The following is a 21,532-nucleotide window of genomic DNA, read 5'->3' on the forward strand; positions in this document are numbered from 1 at the left end:
TAGAAATGATAGATGGATAGATAGATGATAGGTAGATGACAGATATTATGCAGATTATGTAGCTACATATTATATAACATACATTATATATAATATACATAACATAAAATATCTACTATCTATAACTAATTAATCTATTTATTTATCTTCCTATACCTGTATAAAGATTCTCATTTTGTGGGACTGAGTTAGGATTGAGGGTATGATATTTAAAACCTCCACAATTTGATTCTTCTTGTTGTACTTTGTAATGGCTTTATTGAGATATAATTCTTATATCATAAAATTCACCACATTAAAATGCACAATTCATTGGGTTATTATATATTTACAGCATTTTACAACAATTGGAAATATCTATATTCTACTTTTATGAATTTTTTTGACCTTTCATATAAATAGAATCATAGAATATGTGGTCCCTTGGGACTAGCTTCTTTCAGTTAGCATAATCTTTTCAAGATTAATCCCTGTTGTAGCATATATTATACTTAATTCTTATTTATTACTGAGTAATATACCACTATATGAATATACAATAATTTGTTTATCCATTTTTCAGTTGATGGGCACTTGTTTTGTTTTTTACCTTATGGCTATTATGAATAATGTTGTTATAAACAATCTTGTACAGATTTTGTGTGGACCCAATTTGATTCTGATATCCTACTGAAACTGTGAACTAATAATCTAAGGCAGCACTCTTTAATATAATCTTCTGCAATGATGGAAACAGTACATGTCAGCAGGGTCCAAAGTGGTACTGCTGGCAAAATGTGACTCTTAAGTCCTTGAAATACGGGTAGTGTGATTGAGAAACTGTGATAAAATTTTAATTTCATTTTAATTAATTTTAATTTCGTTAGCTACATGTCACTAGTATCTTCTATATTGGACAGCACAGAAGATAATTAGATTTAGAAAGATAAGTATTGACAGTAGATATGGATTGGTAAAGACTGAGGCTGTAAGCAGGAATACAAGATTGGAAAATACTGATAAATTCCACTGTAGGAAGAGAGGGTCAGATCTAGGCCAGTAGCAGTGGAGATAACCTGAGGGGAAGGATTCAAAAGACAACTTAGTCTAGACATGAATAATTGATGATTTAGTGGTAATGGAGAAGGCGGAATCTAGGAAGACTAAAGCCCTTCTATATGTCTAAGCCTCACTTTACATTTGTACATAAGTTTAAGTTTGTTTGTTAATATTTAGCAAAATATACGAGTTCTGTCTAAATTCTGCCAATGATCAATTAGTTAATATCTTGAATTCATTGACTGAAGAACTGTACTCAGTACAGATCTGAACACAGTAACAGTTACCATTACAATTGTAATGACAATTGTCATGGAAATTACAACTGTAGTGATTTATAAATTGTAATTTTAAAAATTAAATTTCTAAAAATTAAATTTTTAAAATTTAACTAGAAGTTTCAATATTTATTGTTACATGTAAAAATATTCTTACTATACCATGCTTGTGCTATTATTACATTGAAGAAGAACCTGTGACTTCTACTTCAGCAAGTAAATCTGTAATCTATAAAGGTCTTCCTATCACTATTGTCCAAAGATAGGCATTCTTCAACTACATATTTGCAAAGCACAACAGAAACTCAGGTAGCAATTGCATAGTAGCTTCTGTAAATATAGTATTGAATTCACAGTGCATATTTGTTCTTTCAGTTTCCATCATTCTGTTATTTGTTAATGGAAAGAGAATTAGGGGATAGTGTATGCTTCTATTGACAGTGGCAGCTCTGATAATTAGTAGTGTAGTCAATAAGACACATTTTAGGGAAAGTCAATAAAATACACAATTATCCCTTTCCTCATCTCATCCATGTTTTTTTTTTTTCCAGAACATCTTACAACTGAAAGTTTGTACCCTTGTATCAGCCCCTATCTATTTTCATGTTTGTTTGCTTATCAGACTGTACTTCAGCCATAAAATATATTTATAGTACAATGATAAAAACTAATCTAGATGTATGACAAGGTCCATTTATATTTATTGAATGACTGAGATAAAAGTTTATTTTCATGGGTTTTCAGAAGAGTGACATATCTCGTTTTTTAACTCAAACTTTTTTAGAATTTTTTACCACACTCAAATTGGCTACTCTTTCTTTAATTTTTATTTTATTATTTAAATTCAATTAACTAACTTATAGTATATTATTAGTTTCAGAGATAGAGGTCAGTGATTCATCAGTCTTATTTAATACCAAGTGCTCATTACATCCTGTGTCCTCCTTAATGCCCATTACCCAATTACCCCATATCTCTACCCTTCTCCCCTCCAGCAGCCCTGTTTGTTTCTTATGATTAAGAGTCTCTTAAGGTTTGTCTCCCTCTCTGATTTTTAACTCAAACTTTTAATATTCATTCTGTTTCTTTAATTAGCTGTAGGACATAAGTAAATACATTCACTCTGGTTTAACTTTCATCATCTATAAAACCTGGTTTTATAGATTTCCAGCAAACAATGTTTGCCAGGAAATCTGGGTTCCAGCAAACAAGGATATTCAAATTAAAAGAACAATAACAATGTATTTTGTCAGTCAGATTGGCCAAAATTAAAATATGAAAAAATACCAAGTGTTGGTGAGAATATGAGGTAAAAGGAAATTTTAGACATTGTTTATGATAATATAAATTGACACAGTGTTAGTTTTCTATTGCTGCCTAAGAAATTATCACAAATTGAGCATCTTAAAACAATCCCCATTTATTATCTCACATTTCTGTGGGTTGAAAGTCCAGGTATAACATACCTGGGTTATCTGCTTAGAGTATTACAAAGATTAAATCAATATCTTGGCCTGTTCTATTTTTGTCTGGAAACTCTGGGAAGAATCTGTTTCTAAGCTTGTTCATGTGGTTGGAAGAATTCAGTTCTCTGCATTTGTAGGACTGAAGGTCCCATTTTCTTGCTGACTGTTGACTAGAGGTGACTATCAGCTCCTGGAGGCCACCCTCAATTCCTATTTGTGTCACTTATCCATCCTCAAAGCCAGCAACAGAGAATTTGTCTTTTGTCAAAAACCTCTCACACTTCAATTCTTTTCTCCCAGTTCATTTTAAGAGTTTGCCTGATTAAGCCAGGCCCACCCCAAGTAGTCTTTATATGTTAAAATCACTAAATTGGGATTTTAATTATATCTTCAAAATCCCTTAACAGCATCATTCAGAATATTGATTGTATTCCTGGGAAAAGGTGCATGTGTATCTGGGGGCAGGGATCTTCAGGATCATCACACTTCGTCTTATTCCTCTAAGCAAGCTTAGAATTCTGTTTTGACAGCATAAAGCAAATTGAAAATGCACACAATCTATGAAACAGCAAATCCACTTCTTTTTTTTTTTTTAAAGATTTTATTTATTTATTTGAACAGAGAGAAATCACAAGTAGATGGAGAGGCAGGCAGAGAGAGAGAGAGAGGGAAGCAGGCTCCCTGCCAAGCAGAGAGCCCGATGCGGGACTCGATCCCAGGACCCTGAGATCATGACCTGAGCCGAAGGCAGCGGCTTAACCCACTGAGCCACCCAGGCGCCCCAGCAAATCCACTTCTATGTATTAAAAAAATATAGAGCAGTGAGTTTCCTGGTCAGCTTAGTTGGAAGAGTATGCTCAGTTGGAAAAGACTCTTGATCTTTGGGTTGTGAGTTTGAGCCCCACTTTGGGTGTAGAAATTACAATAAATAAATAAATAAATAAATAAATAAATGGACTTAATAGAATTTACCACATGTGTGTATCACAAAATAATTTTTAATATGTGTACTATAACATAGTTTGAAATAAAGGTAACTAGGTAGAACCTGACTGTCCATTGACACAATGTATATATTGTGGTATATTCATATAATAGATGATCCAGTGGTTAAAATAAACTAAACAGATACATATAGATATCATTAAAGATCTAAAATACATGTTAAATGTAAAAAGCAAATTGCTGAAAAAGTTCACACAAAATTAATAAAAGCTATTGTATATATTATAGATGGAAAAATGCACATGTATGAGCTGATCCTTGGTTTAGCTATGCATCTTTTTAGCGTTGATGAGCTTGGGCAAATTATTTAATTATTCATTCGTAAAGTGGTCATCTGTAAAATGCGAATTACTGTAAGAATTAAATGATCAAATCTTTGGAAAGCATTAATAACTGGCACATGCTAAGTAATTAAATATTTGTTAAATAAATATAAATACATAACAGTATAAAACATGAATTGGACAGGTACTTGCTGAACTATTACAGATAGTGTTTACCTATAAGGAAATAAGAAGATAAGTTATAATGTTTAATGAAGGCTTCTACTTTATCCATAATTTTACTTTCAGTTAATTCTAGATGGTAGAAACATGAATATTTGTTACATTACATGTACATTAAAGTCAGGAACTACATTTAAAATTACCACTAAAAAGTTATCTTGATCTTTAAAAACTTAGTATTATATGATCTTTAATAGTCTTTATAGACCTACACAATTTTATCATTCATTAATCCTACTCTTGATCATGTTCTGTGGCTACATGCTAATAAGAGATGAACAAATTGTCATACATATTTACCATTTTCTTTTTCTCCATAAGAATTGACCTTAGAGGGGGAAATAAAGATCTTATTTATGTATTTATTTTTTTATCTGACAGAGATATCACAAGTAGGCAAAGAGGGAGGCAGATAGAGAGAGGGGGGAAGCAGGCTCCTTGCTGAGCAGAGAGCCTGATGCAGGGGCTCGATCCCAGGACCCTGTTATTATGACCTGATCCGAAGACAGAGGTTTATTAACCCACTGAGCCACCCAGGTACCCTGACCTTAGGAAAATTTTAATTAGCAGAATAGATTCTAAAAGATAGTTACTTACCCTACTTGATTCCCTTAAGCACTGCATAATGCACAGTATACACTTTGTACCTTGATTTTTGACATTTACAATTTCAGAACTAATTGCTATTATCTGAGCAGCAACTCAAAATGTTAAGATGAAGGCTTGTTTGTTACATAGCTTTGAAGTTTTGAGATTTTTCTTAATGTTTTAATATTCTCAAACAATTGTAATGCCAAGTTATCATTCATTACTCGATACTCAGTCCAGCAAACTGGGAAAAATACAACAACAACAGATGCCGTGGGTGACTGCAGTACTCTGCCATTAGTTTGACTTGTGTTTTTCATTTTGAGACTGGGTGAGTCACCCGTGGAGTTATAAAGTAAAACAAAGAGGATTCAAGATTTTAACACATTTCCTTGATCTCCTCACATTGAAGATAGTTTATCTCTCTCTGAATGCAAATTTTTTATATATGTGAACACTCAAATATAGAGACGACAATAAACAGGCATAACAATAAAATCTCTTTGCAGGTGAAGATGAAATACTGGCTACTACTTATGTATAAAGATGTGAAACAGAATCATTATTCTATTGAGATCCTGAATGTCAATTATATGTCTCTATCTAATGTCCATTCTCAGCAGAAGGTTTTGATCCTATTATGATGTCTCTGTCCTTTGCTTATGGAAGTTGCTTTTTATAAAGGGAATGATTTAATCTATGATCTCAGTCTCTTATCTTATTCCATAGATAATATTTATTTTTCCAGAACAGTATTATATTCTCAGGTTGCCAAATTCAAAACAGCTAGATGGGTTTGGGGGATTATTTGTCATTCAGTTGGTAGCTTTGCCCACGTTAGTATAAATCAGTGATTTGAATGATTCATCTGTTTATAGCTACATCAACCAGCAATTATATTGTGTGTCAATATTATAACTAATTACTGGATAAAACCTACTGAAAGGCAAGATAAATGAACAAATTTAGGTACTGTGTCCCTGGTTTGTTTTGTACACCCAATGCTAAATACATGTGATATTTAATTGACGATTCATGCATTGATTATGACCCTTCGTAAGTGAAAGTGTCTAGATTTCCAAAGTCCTCTGATTAATAACATGGAGGTATGCAAAACAAATATATTCCCATGTATTAGTAGTACTCAAGTCCTAATATTGAGAATGAAAGACTTTATGAATTATGTTTCTTCCCTTCTTGTGGCTATTGACCCTATATAACTTTTAAAGTTCTGAGTGATTACTTTTCTCCTTACCTCCTATAAATAATAAAACCACATCTCATTTTTGTTGGAGGTTAGATTAATATAATATAGGACTGGCCTTATTATGAGTAAAGGACATCAGAGTTGGGGACAGATTTTCATGTTATAGCAATGAGTAAAAATATATCTGAGTTTATTCTAAAGCCAAAACTCTCCTCCCCACTATAATTATAGTAAGGAATGTGGAACTAGGGAAGATTAATGGACATTTAGGCATTAATACTCAAACTAAAATTATGGTCATATAATAAGCAAAGAGATGCTTTGTGAAAAATATGACTATGCCAGAAAATTGGGTGTCTCTAGTGTTAAAGGTTCTTCAAATCAGCTTCTAGCCATGAATATTATACATATAAATTATATAATATATTATGTAGATATTACTATATTATATTTTATATATTATATTTCCATATTATTATAAGCTAGTGTGTGTGTGTGTGTGTGTGTGTGTGTGTGTGTGTGTAAAATATTCTATATATATGGCAGGAAAGGTTAAAGAACAACACAGATTCTTGAAATTGGTAGGTGCTGAGTCATGTTCTTTCTGCTTTGGGGTCAGGAAGATTTATATCACTACTCTGCAGACACTGAGGTAGTGCCCATGTAATTCTCACAGTACTTGCTTAAAATCAGCCGTTTTGAGAAGATGAGAAGGAAAAACTAGAATACTATAGTCCTGTTAAGTGTCAGTAGGACAAAAGTTTCCATGGTCAATTTTGAGATACACGGAAATGTTTATCATTTCTTGGAGGAAATGCAGTTGATCACTATTGCAATCGTTTTGGCAAAAGGCCTTAATGGACTTCCATACCATATGAAAATGAATTTTTCTCATCTTCAGCTTATTTTAGCTTCTGCTGCATTGAGCACCATTGATCATTCCTGTCTTCTTCTCTTCTCCACTCTAACCAAGCTTTTAAAAGGTATCTTCAGGGACTGGTGAAGATAGTGACTCAGCTACTATCTGGTGACTCAGTCTGTTAAGTGTCTGACTCTTGATCTCAGTTCAGATCTTGATCTCAGAGTTGTGAGTTAGAGCCTTGTATTGGGCTCTATGCTGGGCATGGAGCCTACTTAAAAATACATACATACATACATACATAAATACATACATACATACATACTAAAAAGAAAAAGATATCTTCATTGTTTTTTCCCTTCTGTTAACTAAAGATAATATATTAGATGCCATACATTACTTAAATATATAAAATATGAAGAAAATCTATTATTATACTCTCTATATGAAGAAAATCTATTATTATACTCTCTATTAGAGACACACAGTTAACCCTTTTGTGTATATTCTTATATATACTGTATATGTCTTCCTCTTATCTTCCTCCTCCTAGTTTTAAACAAAAATTTATTATAATATGCATCTGGCTTGCAATTTGCTTATTTCAGCTAACATTATCAATGCCGCTTCTCCATGTCAGTACATAAAAAATAAACTCCAGAATTTTAACAATTGTATAGCATTTCAGTATTAGGAGAAAAGTCCAACTAGACAAGCTCATCCATGGACAGCCCTCCAGCTATGCTTGCCACTTCAAAAATCACTCCTATTGGGACACCTGAGTGGCTCAGTTGGTTAAGCTTCTGTCTTCCTCTCAAGTCATGATCCCAGAGACCTGGGATAGAGTCCCGCATAGGGCTCCTTCCTCAGTGGGGAACCTGCTTGTCCTTCTGCCTGCCACTCCCCCTGCTTGTGCTCTCTCTCTCTCTCTCTCTCTGACAAGTAAATAAAATCTTTTTAAAAAAAAATCACTCCTGCTATTGATATATGTCAAAATAAAGCGTGGAAACTTTGTGGGAGATTTTCTGTGAAGACCAGCTTTCATAAAATGGGCAGCATTCTCATAGCTGTATCTTAGGCTTGTGGTAACTCTCCTCAGCTTTATTTCTCAACGTGAACCCGTTTTCCATTTCAAAATCTGATCTGATCTGATAATGGCACTCTTGCTTATAGCCCTAACATGGAGTTATTCAATTTAAATAACCTTACTGTCACTTCTGTAAGATCCTTACAAGGAGGTGTCTGTCATTTTGAACTACAGGCTCCACTGAATTGCTGAACTGATTAGTTTTGCTTATGGTCAACATCAGCTTTGATCTAGATTACTACAGCAACCTAATAAATGATGACCTTCCTTCTCTGTCTTTTCCCTACTTCAGTTTAAAGTACATTTACACAGCATCCAGGTTTCCTTCTAAAACATACATCCCCTGTTCAAAACCTTCCCTGACTTTTCATTTCATTCAAAATTAAGTCCAAGATTTTTATAACTACGTACAGATCTCTGCATGATATCATCCTCCTTATATCTCTGGCGTTATCCCCTTTCTTCCATGCACTCTGCCCCCAAAACACTGGTCTTTCTACTACTCTAACACAGACACACACATACACACACACACAAACACACACACACACACACACAGGCAGAGTCCCACCTCAGATTTCTGTACTTGATATTTCCTCCACCAGCACACCCTCGTCTCTGTTATAGCTGCATGGCTCACTGCATATTTCCTTCAAATATCAGCTCAAATGTTAACTTATTGACCAGGCCCTCACTAACAACTTTATTTAAAATTGCATCTCACCCAGAATTCCCAACCCCTATTCTCTTTTGAAATAGAATAGAAAGGACAGAAATAAGCCCACACATATATGGCCACTTAATCTATGAGAAAGGAACCAAGAATGTACAATGGGGAAAAGACAGTCTCATCAATAAATGGTTTTGGAAAAACTGGAAGCCACCTGCAGAAGACTGCCACTATCTTACACAACACACAGAAATCTATTCAAAATGGATTAAAGAGTCTGCATTTCTTATATTGCAAAGTGAAGCCATCAACAAACTGAAAATCCAGCCTATGGAATGGGAGAAAATATTTGCAAATCATATATCTATCTGATAAAGGGTTAATATCCAAGATATATAAAGAACTCATACAACTAAATAACAAAAATACAATTAAAAAGTAGGTAGAGGATCTGTACATAATTTTCCCAAAGAAGATCTATAGATGGCCGAGAGACACATAAGAAGATATTCAATATCACTAATAACCAGGCACATAAATACAATCAAAACCACAATGAGATATCACCTCACACCTGTCAGGATAGCTATTATCTAAAAGACAAAAAATAACAAGTGTTGGCAAGGATGTGGAAAAAATTGAACCCTTGGCACTGCTGGTGGCAATGTAAATTGGTATAACCACTATGGAGAACAGTATGGAGGTTCCTCAAATAATTAAAAATAGAATTACCATATGATCCAGCAATTCCACTCCTGAGTATTTCTCCAAAGGAAAGAAATCCCCAACTCAGAAAGATATATGCACTCCCATATTCACTGCAGCATTATTTATAGTAGGCAAGATATGGAAACAACCTAAATATTTATCAAGGAATGAAAGGATTAAAAAATGTGATACACACACACAACTGAATGCCACTCAGCCGTAAAAAGGAGATCTCACCATTTACAACATGGATGGACCTTACAGGTGTTATGCTAAGTGAAGTAAGTCAGACATAGAAAGACAAATACCAAATGACATCACTCATATGTGGAGTCTAAAAAAAATGTGTTTATAGATACAAAGAATAGATGGTGGTTGCCAGAGGTGGGGGTTAGGTTAAGTAGGTGAAGGGAGTCAAAGATACAAACTTCTATTTATAAAACAAGTAAGTCCTGTGGATGTAATGTACAGCGATGGGGAATGTAGTTAATAATACTGTATTACACTTCTGAAAGTTGCTGAGAGTTAACCTTAAATGTTTTCATTATAAGAAAAAAATTGTGTACTGATGGATGTTAAATAGACATAGTATATACAAATATTGAATCATATTGTACACCTGAAACTAATATAATGTCAATTATATCTCTATAAAAATATTAAAATAAAGTTGCATCTCCTCCAGAATTCTTATCCTCTATTCTCTTTTATCCAGATTTATTTTATTTATTAGGATTACTAATAATCTGATATACCATACATTTACTAGTTTGTATGTTTGTCTCTTTTTTTCTTAATGGACTGCAAACCTTATGAGGGCCTGGTTTGTTTCTCTTATTCACCATAGTATCTCTAGCACCTGGAAAAATGCCAGATATATGGTAAGCATTTAAGAAATACGTGCTGAATAAGTAAATAAGTAAAACCAGAAAAGTATTAATATTTCAGATATTCATTTCAAAACTGAACATCTTACTACATTATTTCATCATTACTAAGAAAATTTTCAGTTGACTCATTTGGATGATTTTTTATAGTCACATCATCTGCAAATAGTTATAACTGACTTCTCTTCTCCAATAGTTATATCTTTTATTTTTCTATCTTTTCTAATTTCTGTATCTAGAATTTTTACAATAATATTAAATACTGATGGTGATTTTTAAACATTCTTTTTTTTTAAGATTGTATTTATTTATTTGACAGAGATCACAAGTAGGCAGAGAGGCAGACAGAAAGAGAGGGGGGAAAGAAGGCTCCCTGCCAGCTCCATGTGGGGCTCCATCCCAGGACTCTGGGATCTGACCTGAGCCGAAGGCAGAGGCTTTAACCCACTGAGCCACCCAGGCGCCCCCTGATGGTGATTTTTAGAATCCCTGTTTCATTCCTTACTTTCATTGGAATTCCTCTTGGAATACTATGCAGCCATCAATAGAAATGAAATCTTGCCATTTGCGACAACATGGATGGAACTAGAGCGTATCATGCTTACGAAATAAGTCAAGCAGAGAAAGACAACTATCATATGATCTCCCTGATATGAGGAAGTGGTGATGCAACATGGGGGCTTAAGTGGGTAGGAGAAGAATCAATGAAGCAAGATGGGATTGGGAGGGAGACAAACCATTAGTGACTCTTAATCTCAAAAAACAAACTGAGGGTTCCTGGGGGGAGGGGGTTTGGGAGAAGGGGGTGGGATTATGGACATTGGGGAGGGTATGTGCTTTGGTGAGTGCTGTGAAGTGTGTAAACCTTGTGATTCACAGACCTGTACCCCTGGGGATAAAAATATATGTTTATAAAAAATAAAAAATTATAATTAAAAAAAAAGGAATTCCTCTGATGTATCATTTAAGAGGATTCTGGTTGAGGTTGGAAACACAACACAAACACAGACACAGACAAACAGAGAGACACACACACACACCATATGAAGACTATATATGCTCATACTTTACTAAAGATTTTATCAAGAATTTTAGTAACATTTTATTAAATTATTTATTGGAATTTATTAGCATGAGCATGTGTCTTCTTATTTGACCTGTTAATATGCTATATTACAAAAATAGACTTCTCAATAATGAACACTGCATTCTAGGAACTAGCTTCACTTTGCCGTGGCATAGTTTCCTTTTAATGCACTGATGGATTATACTCAATGTTTTTTAACGATAACTTGCATTTACTTAATTGTATATGTAAATAGGTCTCCTAATTTTGTGTAATTTTAATCAAGTTTGCTATATTATTCTGGTCTCTTATAGAAAAGAGTAAACTTTACTCTTTATGCTCTAAAGCAACTCAAAATTAAATATTCTTTGAAAATATGAAGTAATTTATTTATGATATCACCAGGCCTAGCATATTTATTATATGCTTATAATAAACACGTTTATACTAAACACGGTTATAATAAACATGTTTAAGGTGTGATTTTCTTAGAGGAAATGGCATATTAAAAAAACATTCACAATTTTTAATGTCTGTTCTGGTTTCATATTTCATCTTGGAAGAAATTTATATCTTCCAATAATTTTTTTCTCTCAGATTTTACATGTACCTGCCTAATAAGTCAATCTATGCCTGTGATTATTTCTTCTTTCTTTCTTCTAATTCTTTGTATTTGTGCTCTTGTTATTGTGATGCTGAGAAAAGGAGCATCTTCCATTGGATATCTCCTATGTCTTTTAGTAACCAGGGAAAATTAGCAGAGATCTGTGCACGTGGCACTGAGGTGGGGACTCAAAACAGGAGGGAGCTGCAGCTGGTGGTGAAGTGATACTCCACCTCTGTGAGGCTGTCAGGGCTTTAGTAAGGCTGCCAGAGACGCCAATGCCAGCAAGCTGTTTTCAGTGCTGGAGACATCTCAGAGCAGCAGGTTAAGTGATCCAGAAATTATTAAGAAGTTCTGCTTTCTGATGAAGTTCTGTCTTTCCAGTCTCCAAGAAGTTACCAACAGTTGATCAATGAAATAGCTTAATTAGTGGACTGATGTGAGGTCCTAGGTAAATATTTAGTGAGGATATCTGGGAGAAAAAAATGTTAAGAATAAAAAATATTATATTTTTAGTATTAAAGAAATATTTTACTGTCTCAGGCTTATGAGGCAATGGCATTTGAGTAAAATAAGGCTATTCAATTTTATATCCCCTGAATCTTTTTTTTTTTTCATTAGTTTTTAGGATCCTTGGTAAACTTTTCTATTCTGCTTGCTTCCAAAAGGGAGAGTCTCCCAACGTTTCATTTCACTCACTTTCCCAGCAGTGAGAAATCTCATTCTGGGGTATATAGTCATCTCTTTGCTGGGTATGTACTTCTGATGTCAAATAGGCATTTCAAATTCAGCAAGTCCCAAAGTGACCTGATCACCCTCCATATATATCCTCTATGTCTATATTCTTTATATTCGCTTGTTGCCACTATGTATTTACATTCAAGCCAGAACTTTAGAGTCCACCTAAATTCTTTGGCTTTCTTCCATCTTCCACCCTACCAAACTGTTCATTTTATTTTCCCCGTTTTTCTAATAAGTCTTCCCTCTCCACACTTGGTTCACATATCCTAGGTCAGGCTCTCATTATCTCCTTCTAGGATTTTCCTTAATGACATGTGATGCATTGAATACAAGTGATATGAGGGTGCGATATACCAGAAGATCCTACTAGGTCTAGCTAAGGAGCTAAGGAATGTAGTACTGTGTAGCCCATCTCCAAATACATGAGCCTGAACTGTAGGTGTTCTCTGCCTTTGGTTTGAACAGTGTTTTTATTGTTTGCCCTAATTTCCCCCATGTTATTGATCTTTGTTTCAGAATCTACTTGGTATTCTAACCACAAATCTAACCCAGCCAAAGTGGCTTAGAAAGCATCAAAGTCAAGCAGATATCTAATTGTCAAAAAGTACAGAGTTTGATGAAACATGGTTGGCAAGGCTGTAGAGCAGTAGACGTGCATACACTATTTATGGGTGGTTAAGTTGGTAGGACCTTTTTGGAGGGCAATCTGTCAATGGCCATTAAATATAAAATTGATCCAGCAATTCCATTTCTAGGAATTTATCCTGCAGATGCACTTGCACATGTGCACAAAAAAGTATTCACCTAAGTAATCACTGCAGAATAGTTTATAGTAATAGAAAATAACAACTAATATACATGCTTATTAAGGGTATAATGAATAAAGCATGTTCCAACCCTATAGGGGAATACTATGCAATTAAAATGAATTAGGTATGAATAAAGTGTGTATAAGAAGTAATCTCTAAAATTTTGTGGTAAAAGTGGCACAGATATGTGCAGCATATGCTGTAATTTATACAAAAATTGCATACACACACACATATATATACTTATATATGTATCAACCATCTTTAAATGGATACAGACACAAAATGTACTGCTTTTGATCTTTGGGCAAGAGGTCATGGATCCTAGGGTATGAGACTTACTTTTCACTGTACACTCTTTATACAGTATGATTCTTTTGGTCATGCACGTGTGTTACTTAACTTTAAAAAAAAAACAAAATAAAAATGAAGACCAAGTCTTAATACATGTAGTTTAAAATATTAGGAATATGTGCATATGCAAAATGGTATACATATATGCCATTTCCTCACATGGGAACATGTGAGGTAGCTATAAGCACAACATGTAATTTTTTTGTAAATAAAAAGGTTTGTTAAATCATCTTAAAAACACAAGATACCTAATTTTCCCAACTTAGAGCAAGTATATTTTGATAAGTTATTCAAGATGTTATTAACTCTTTTAACCTATGATAGTAGCACAAGTTTACTTTTCAAAAACAAATGTACACAGTTAGTGTGTGCACAGCTGATGTTTCAGCTTCTGTTTCTCTCCAGGAAGATTCTGACTTTGATAAATATATTCCTAGAAGGACAACTAAAAAAAAAATAAAGTGTATATATAAGCATCCAAAAACTTTAACCTAGCACTTAATTGCTAAAATATGAAACATGTTTTATTTTTTTCAGTAATACGTCACATACTCAAATCCAGATAAAAGAATTATCCATGTATACAATAAAAAAGTTGTCAATAACGTCCACATTGAACACAACAGCTGACCTTTCTCTGTAAATGGCTACCTAGATAGTGTTACCTAAATTTTAAAGAAATGTTCACTCCTCAAAAGTACTTCCCTGATTGTTCTGCACTTACAGGACAGTTTTGATTAACTATGGAATTCTGTAGCATAAATGCTACCGAGGAAAGCAGGCCATAATATAGCAGCTTTAATCAAAAAGGCTGAGGGCCTAGAGATACAGATGCTAAATTTAGCTGAATAATCAAAATCGTGATTAATAAGATGAACATCACTGTAAAATTTCTTGTATAAGAAAACATATTTTTAAATATTTTGTGTACCAAAAATATACAAACAAACAGCCAGGTTCCAAAATCCAAAATGAAACAGGTGCCAAATGGTGGCACCTAGATCTTGTAATGCATTTTCTAGACCAGGGCTAAGCACCTGCCCTGTTATATATATGGTGGGTAGTTCCTTCAACTAGTTCAAAAGATACTTTTTAGCACACATTTTCCCCAAATAACATACATATGAAACGTGTACACGACCTGAATATACTGTTGAAATACTGGTAAAAGTGAAGTTAAATTGTAGTGGGAACCATGTCTACATCAGCCTAAAGAAAAAGCATATGCCAACCACTCAGAGAACACAATTAAGGATTAGACAAAATTCTTTGTAAGAGAAGGCAAAAAAGATGGTTGTGTCGGGGTGGAGGGTACAGGAAAATCCTAAAGACAAGTTTTGATTGCCCAAGGATCACTTTCTCGCTCTCTCTCTCGCTCTCTCTCTCTTACACTACGGACAGATAAATTGAACTTCCACCTGCAAGACAAACATCACACTGAGTTAAAAAGCACAAACGCAGCATGAGGAAGGAAAGTGAGAGGGGACTGGAAGGTAAATCTGGGCACTTTGAAAACACAGCAGCCATCCTTAGCTCCAGAGGCCTGCGTAGTTCCCATGGAGGCCTGAAGGGAGAGGTCCCCCAGCCACAAAGAGCTTCATCTCAGGCCAGTTGTAGCAGTGGGTGTAGAGTGCGTTGGGGAACTCGCCAATCCCACCAAAGTAGTTCACCCACAGGTCATCGTGGTTGAGCCAGCCTCTGCCACAGGTGAGTTTGAGCTTCCTTCCTGAGGGCCCAGGAGAGGCGTCCGGGCTGGTTGAGGCCCTCTCCTCCAGGAACTTCTGGGCACGGATGTCATAGAAGAGCAGGGAGCCATGGCCTGTGCCCACGGTGATGATGTGCTGGTAGAAACTCAGCGAGCGCACACCTGTGCCGCCCTCTCGGGAGCACAGGGGCCGGATATTCTGCTGACGTTGGCGTGGATCTAAGAAGGAGACATGGGACTGGGAGCCCACCGCGTACAGGGACAACTCATCACAGTACGTCAGGCACACGTTCTCTCGGCAGTAGGGCAGCCTGATGGACAACAGCCTGGACAGAGTGCTGCGTGCTTTCCACAGGTGGAAGTAGCCGTCCAGGGACACCGCTCCCAGCTCCTGGTTCTTGCCGCTGAAGGCCAGAGCCCGCACCTTGCGGTTACTGGGGCTGGTGCTGGACCTGGGGATGGTCTCCATGTCCCTCGGACGTATGTGGGCGTACACAGGGAGACCAGCGTCATTGTGCCAAGCGATGCTGCCATTGAACATGTCAGGATCCATCCGCCACAGCGCCACTGTGCCGTCACGGGAGCCGCTCACAGCTACTGTGTCACTCATCCAGACGATGGTGAAGATCCAGTCCTTGTGGCCATGGCGGTCGCCCAGGCACACGGGGTCCAGGGTGGGCAGCTGGTAGATAGCCAGGCTGTTGGGATTCTCACCCCCAGTGGCCAGAAGCGTCTTGGAGGGATTCAGCTCGATGGCGTGGATACCGCAGGTCGGCTGAGCCCGGGCCAACCAGGCCCCCCGATCCCGCATCAGGGGGATGCGCGTGATCTGACCCGAGTGCACATCCACCACGAAGAGGGTGTTACACTTGGTGCCACACACCACCTGCCTGGCGTTCAGCCACTGCGACGCGAACACCTTGTTGAGGGTGCCCAGGGCCAGCTCGCGCTCCCTCAACAGCTCAGGCAGCTTCTGCACCGCACAGCCTCGCAGCTCGCCCTCTGAGCCCGAGAGCCCGGCGCCGCCCCATGCGCCCACCTCGCGGCCCTTCAGGTAGTGGACCAGCGAGCGCCTAGTTGCCGGCCGCTTCTGCTTCTTGGGCAGCAGCGGCCCCTCTCCGTCAGCCGCCGCGGAGATCTGAGACGACGAGGTTGCGGCGCCCGCCTGGATCGCGGTTGCTTTCCGCTTCCTGCTACCTGTTTGCTGCGGGGCCATAGTGGGCGGCGGGCGAGTGGCGGCTGCGGCGCGGCGGCGGCAGCGGCGCGTGGCACCCGTGTCGGCCGTGGCGGTGGCGGGGACCGCGGCGCCTCCGCGTTAACCGAGAGGTCTGGCTCTCAGGGGCCAGGAGGCGGGCGTGACCGCAAGGCACGGAGCCTACGGAGTCCCGGGCGCGGCAGCGACGAAAGAGGAGAGGGGGGCGGGGGCGGCGGGCCGGGCGTGGAACGCGGGCCCGAGGGAGCGGGGCGCGGGCGGATCGCGGGCGGATCGCGAAAGGAGTGCAGCTACAAGGGCGGCGGCGGTTGGGATCTAGGCGAGGGCGGGAAGTGCGGCTGGCGGGGCGGCTGGAGCGAAGTCTGAGTGGGACGAGGACGATGCTGGGGGACCCAGTGTGAGGGGGCGGGGGCAGCAGGAGGAGCCGATCTAGAGCTAGCGAGGGGCGCAGGGTAGCACAAGCCAGGCTGGGAGGGGTCGGAGAGGCACGGGAAGTGGGGGGAATGGAGCCCGCGGTGGGAAAACTCACCCAGGGCCAGCGCTCCCGGATCCCCAGCCGGCTTCTGAGGACACATCCTAGTGCGCCTGCCCAGGACTTCTTGCTATCTGACTCCAGGGGTTTCACTATCCTCAGGATAGCAACCAACTAGCCTTCTTAAAATCCCTACTTAAAATCTGAAAGCTAAAATAAAGTCAAATATGAAGCTAGAAGGAGCTCTAACAATTATGCTATATGCACAGACGTGTGCTTAGTGCAATCCTAGGAGATCCTTTGCCGTAATTAGTCTTCAAACTTGGCAAAGAATGGGGATGTTTAGCAGAGGCTGGGAGACCCACCTCTTAGGTCTGTCCTTGCAGCATACCTGTTTCAGCCCCTTCTTTGGGAGTGTGTTATAAATTTTCAAACAATTTCTTCTTAATTCCCAAATTGAGGTCCCTGAGTTTCCACACCATAATCCCTAAGGGGTGTGTTCCAAATGTAGTTGCCTGGGCTGCATTTCCTGCTGGAGGTAAAGTGAGGACCCTATGGTCCAGGGCAGCCTCGGGAACCTTGAGGACTGCATTGAAGATGCCGGTGGGGGCTGGGGATAAGATAAGGTGTTCCTCCATGTTTTGGAGGTCTCTTGAACCCCAGAGAGGAACCCTGGAGTGGAGTATAAGAGATATAGGAGAGGCATACCTCTTTCGCTGCTCCAGGGAGGAAAGAAAGGTTCAGTCCCCACGGTCAGTCCCAGAAGGAATTCCACGTGCCTGGGCATAGACTTGTCTTGCATGGGATGGCCCCTGGGGTATGGGAGTGAGGGGAGGAATTCATGGATTTCCATAGGCACAGATGGGGAAGAACTTTCCAGAAGGACGTAACCACATAGACACAACTATGAAGTGTGGTTATTCAGATTATGGATTTAGCAGCTTCAGAATTTGGATGCTCCACAGCTGGATTTGCAGCTTCAGAGCAACCAATTTGGCTGGCAAGCCTATATTTAGACATGCTCAATTGCACAGTGACATGAGAGACTGGTAGCTGATATCAACTCTGCAGACACCCCGTCTTCTTCCCAAAACTTTGTTTGCTGAGTGGGTGAATGTGAGGAGGTGAATTAACTTTTCTGATCAATCAAGGGAGAGCATGGGAGTTACTTTGTTGTTGTTTTTCTCCTCCTTCTCCGAGCCCTTTTGTACCTTCACCTCAAATGCAGACTCCAAGAACAAAAACCATAGGCCCTTTGCACCACTGCCGTCCAGCTGATACATACCAATACAGACACCTCTCCCATATTCCTCCCTATGTTTAATGCCCTATCAGAAGAGTGAGGGTGGTGGAGAAAGAGTGACAATGAAAAACATGTTGACCAATTCATAATTAGAACTCATATTACTAGACAATAAATGACTACAAATTAATTTAATTTACCATAATGTTTTATTTTTAATCCCACTGCAGAACAATGGATGCTATATAGTAAGACTTCATGGCATACTTTTTACCATTGTAAAGGCTGAAAATTTGGGAGATTGATAGATACAGATATGTATAGATTGCTAAATATAGATATATTTCAATTGTAAAAGTAAATAATTCTTATAACATTTATTATTTATTGAGAGCCTATTTGTGTCATTGGCTGGAGGACTGTGCTAAACATTTCAAATGCACATTCAGCTTCACAATAACTTTGTATGGCAGGTTCTATTTTTATAGCCATATTTTAAAATGAGGGGACTAAGGCCCGGTAAGACTAATAACTCCCCCATGGTCACACAGCTAGTAAATGGTAAAGACATGTTGTGGAATCCATGTTTGACTCCAAAGCTTTGAAGACTAATAAATGCCCTATATTATTCAATAAGTACAATTTTTCTATTTCCATCTCTCTTTTTTTTAATTTTTTATTTTTTATAAACATATATTTTTATCCCCAGGGGTACAGGTCTGTGAATCACCAGGTTTACACACTTCACAGCACTCACCAAAGCACATACCCTCCCCAATGTCCATAATCCCACCCCCTTCTCCCAAACCCCCTCCCCCCCAGCAACCCTCAGTTTGTTTTGTGAGATTAAGAGTCACTTATGGTTTGTCTCCCTCCCAATCCCATCTTGTTTCATTTGTTTCATTTATTCTTCTCGTACCCACTTAAGCCCCCATGTTGCATCACCACTTCCTCATATCAGGGAGATCATATGATAGTTGTCTTTCTCTGCTTGACTTATTTCGCTAAGCATGATACGCTCTAGTTCCATCCATGTTGTTGCAAATGGCAAGATTTCATTTCTTTTGATGGCTGCATAGTGTTCCATTGTGTAAAAACCATGTAAACTGTCCCTGTGATGGAAATTTTAGAGATGTTGCATCCTGTGCACTTTTGAAACATGGTCAGAATTCCTAAAATAAAGGAATAAATACTGAATGCCTCTTATATATAACACTCCAAATTATATATAAAGGCAAAATATGATTAATGAGATATATTTTCTTTTTTTACAAATTCTTTTTAACTAATATGAAATATAATAATATGTGCCTACATTGTTGTAAAAATAACACTTGTATAAATAGTCTAGGCATTCTGTCTCTCCCAATTCTTTGATAATATAATTATGTAATATTTATGTATAATGTGTTTATAGTCACTGTTCAGATTACTATTTTGTATTGATAAACGAGGTGTGATAATTTCATCTAAAATATTGGGTGTTATATGTAAACAGTGAATTTTGGAACCTTACATCAAAAACTAGTGCTGTACTGTATGATGACTAAGATAAAATAATAAAGAAATAAAAATACAGTATATGCAACACATTTAATTTATGTCTATACTTCCAAATTTTTCTGAGTTTTTAATTTAAAGATGTAAGATTTACAGACCAGAGTCAAGTGATATTGAGAAATTTAGTGTTGTGTATCAGCTTGCAAATTTGAACCTTCATTATTGGTATCTGATTACTTCCATTTTTAGGAAACCACAATGTCTGCTAAAACCTGAAGTTATACACAGTACATTTATAGTTAAAATAGTATATGAAATGACATGATAAAATTTCAGGTGTCTGCATGGTCTCCTGAGTGTCAGGGTCTCTATTAGGTATTTTTGTTACCTATGAGGGCCACAGCGTATGAGTGCAAAAATCTTGTTAGTCATTACTAGTTTATTTCTGTATTTGTTACTGCTTTTTGCTACTAACACACTCCTGGATAAATTTGTATTAGCCATACCTATTTCCCCTACAGATTCCCCTCCACTGGGTGAGGACTTATATGAGTGGTTTCAGACCACTATCTTATCCTATTCTCTAGTTACTTCATATTTTTAAAATGTTATTTTCTTTTTTTTTAAGATTTTATTTATTTATTTGAGACAGAAGTCACAAGTAGGCGGAGAGGCAGGCAGAGAGAGAGAGGAGGAAGCAGGCTCCCCGCTGAGCAGAGAGCCCAATGCGGGGCTCCATCCCAGAACCCTTGGATCATGACCTGAGCCAAAGGCAGAGGCTTTAACCCACTGAGCCACCCAGGCGCCCCTAAAATGTTATTTTCTTAATCAGATTACAAAGTCACGGATTTATGTAACATTTCCTACTTCATTCACACGACCGTATAGTTCTAGATATGCACTAAATGGTTTATAAAACTTGTAATTATCCTGTTAATAAACTAATAAAGGAGAGAAAGCAAAATGAAATATCAAAAAGTGGAAGTAAAATCTTTCGAAATCAAATTACTTGAGTTGTAAAAATGAAGGATTTTAGTTGATTTGTAATAATGCCACATAATTTGTTTGATGTTATCCTCTAGATAATATAAATAACTTAAAACAAGTTATGTGACATTATTCTATTTATCTCTCTATATTTATATGTTTCTTTTCAGCTTATTGGACAATTTTATCAACTGTGTCTGTCCAGCTTTCTAATCTCTGAATGAAAAAAAAAAAAGGTCTATTAAGTCAGTAAACAAGTTAGGTTACTAATTTAAAATTAGTTAAGGCAGAAGATTTATTTCACTATGGTAGCATGAATATAAGTTTGGTTATTAGGTATGATTCAAATTATTTTGAAAATATTACTAATTTTAGCCTCAAAGCTAAAAGAGAAAGAGAAAAGTGGGATAATAGTAGAACAGATGGGCCAGTAACTAGTCTTTTTGTAGAAATATTCAATTATGAAAGTTTATTTTATGTATTCTTCTATACAAAAATAGATTTTATGAATATAGACTTAATAGATTGGAACAGATTCT

General features: G+C 37.6%; 1 protein-coding gene across 1 annotated transcript; it reads right to left on the reverse strand.

The window, feature by feature from the left end:
- Nucleotides 1–15,030: 15,030 nt before the first annotated feature.
- LOC131821776 (DDB1- and CUL4-associated factor 12-like protein 2) lies at nucleotides 15,031–16,838 on the reverse strand. The gene has a single exon (XM_059158081.1). The coding sequence runs from the start codon at nucleotides 16,792–16,794 to the stop codon at nucleotides 15,403–15,405; it is 1,392 nt and encodes a 463-aa protein (XP_059014064.1). The 5' UTR covers nucleotides 16,795–16,838; the 3' UTR covers nucleotides 15,031–15,402.
- Between the last annotated feature and the right edge of the window lie 4,694 nt (nucleotides 16,839–21,532).

The sequence above is a fragment of the Mustela lutreola genome, chromosome X (assembly GCF_030435805.1).
Source record: "Mustela lutreola isolate mMusLut2 chromosome X, mMusLut2.pri, whole genome shotgun sequence".
NCBI classification, from domain to species: Eukaryota; Metazoa; Chordata; class Mammalia; order Carnivora; family Mustelidae; genus Mustela; species Mustela lutreola.

What these genes read in the sequence shown, in the direction of transcription:
- LOC131821776 (XM_059158081.1), bottom strand. Translation starts at nt 16,794, where the DNA reads ATGGCCCCGCAGCAAACAGGTAGCAGGAAGCGGAAAGCAACCGCGATC.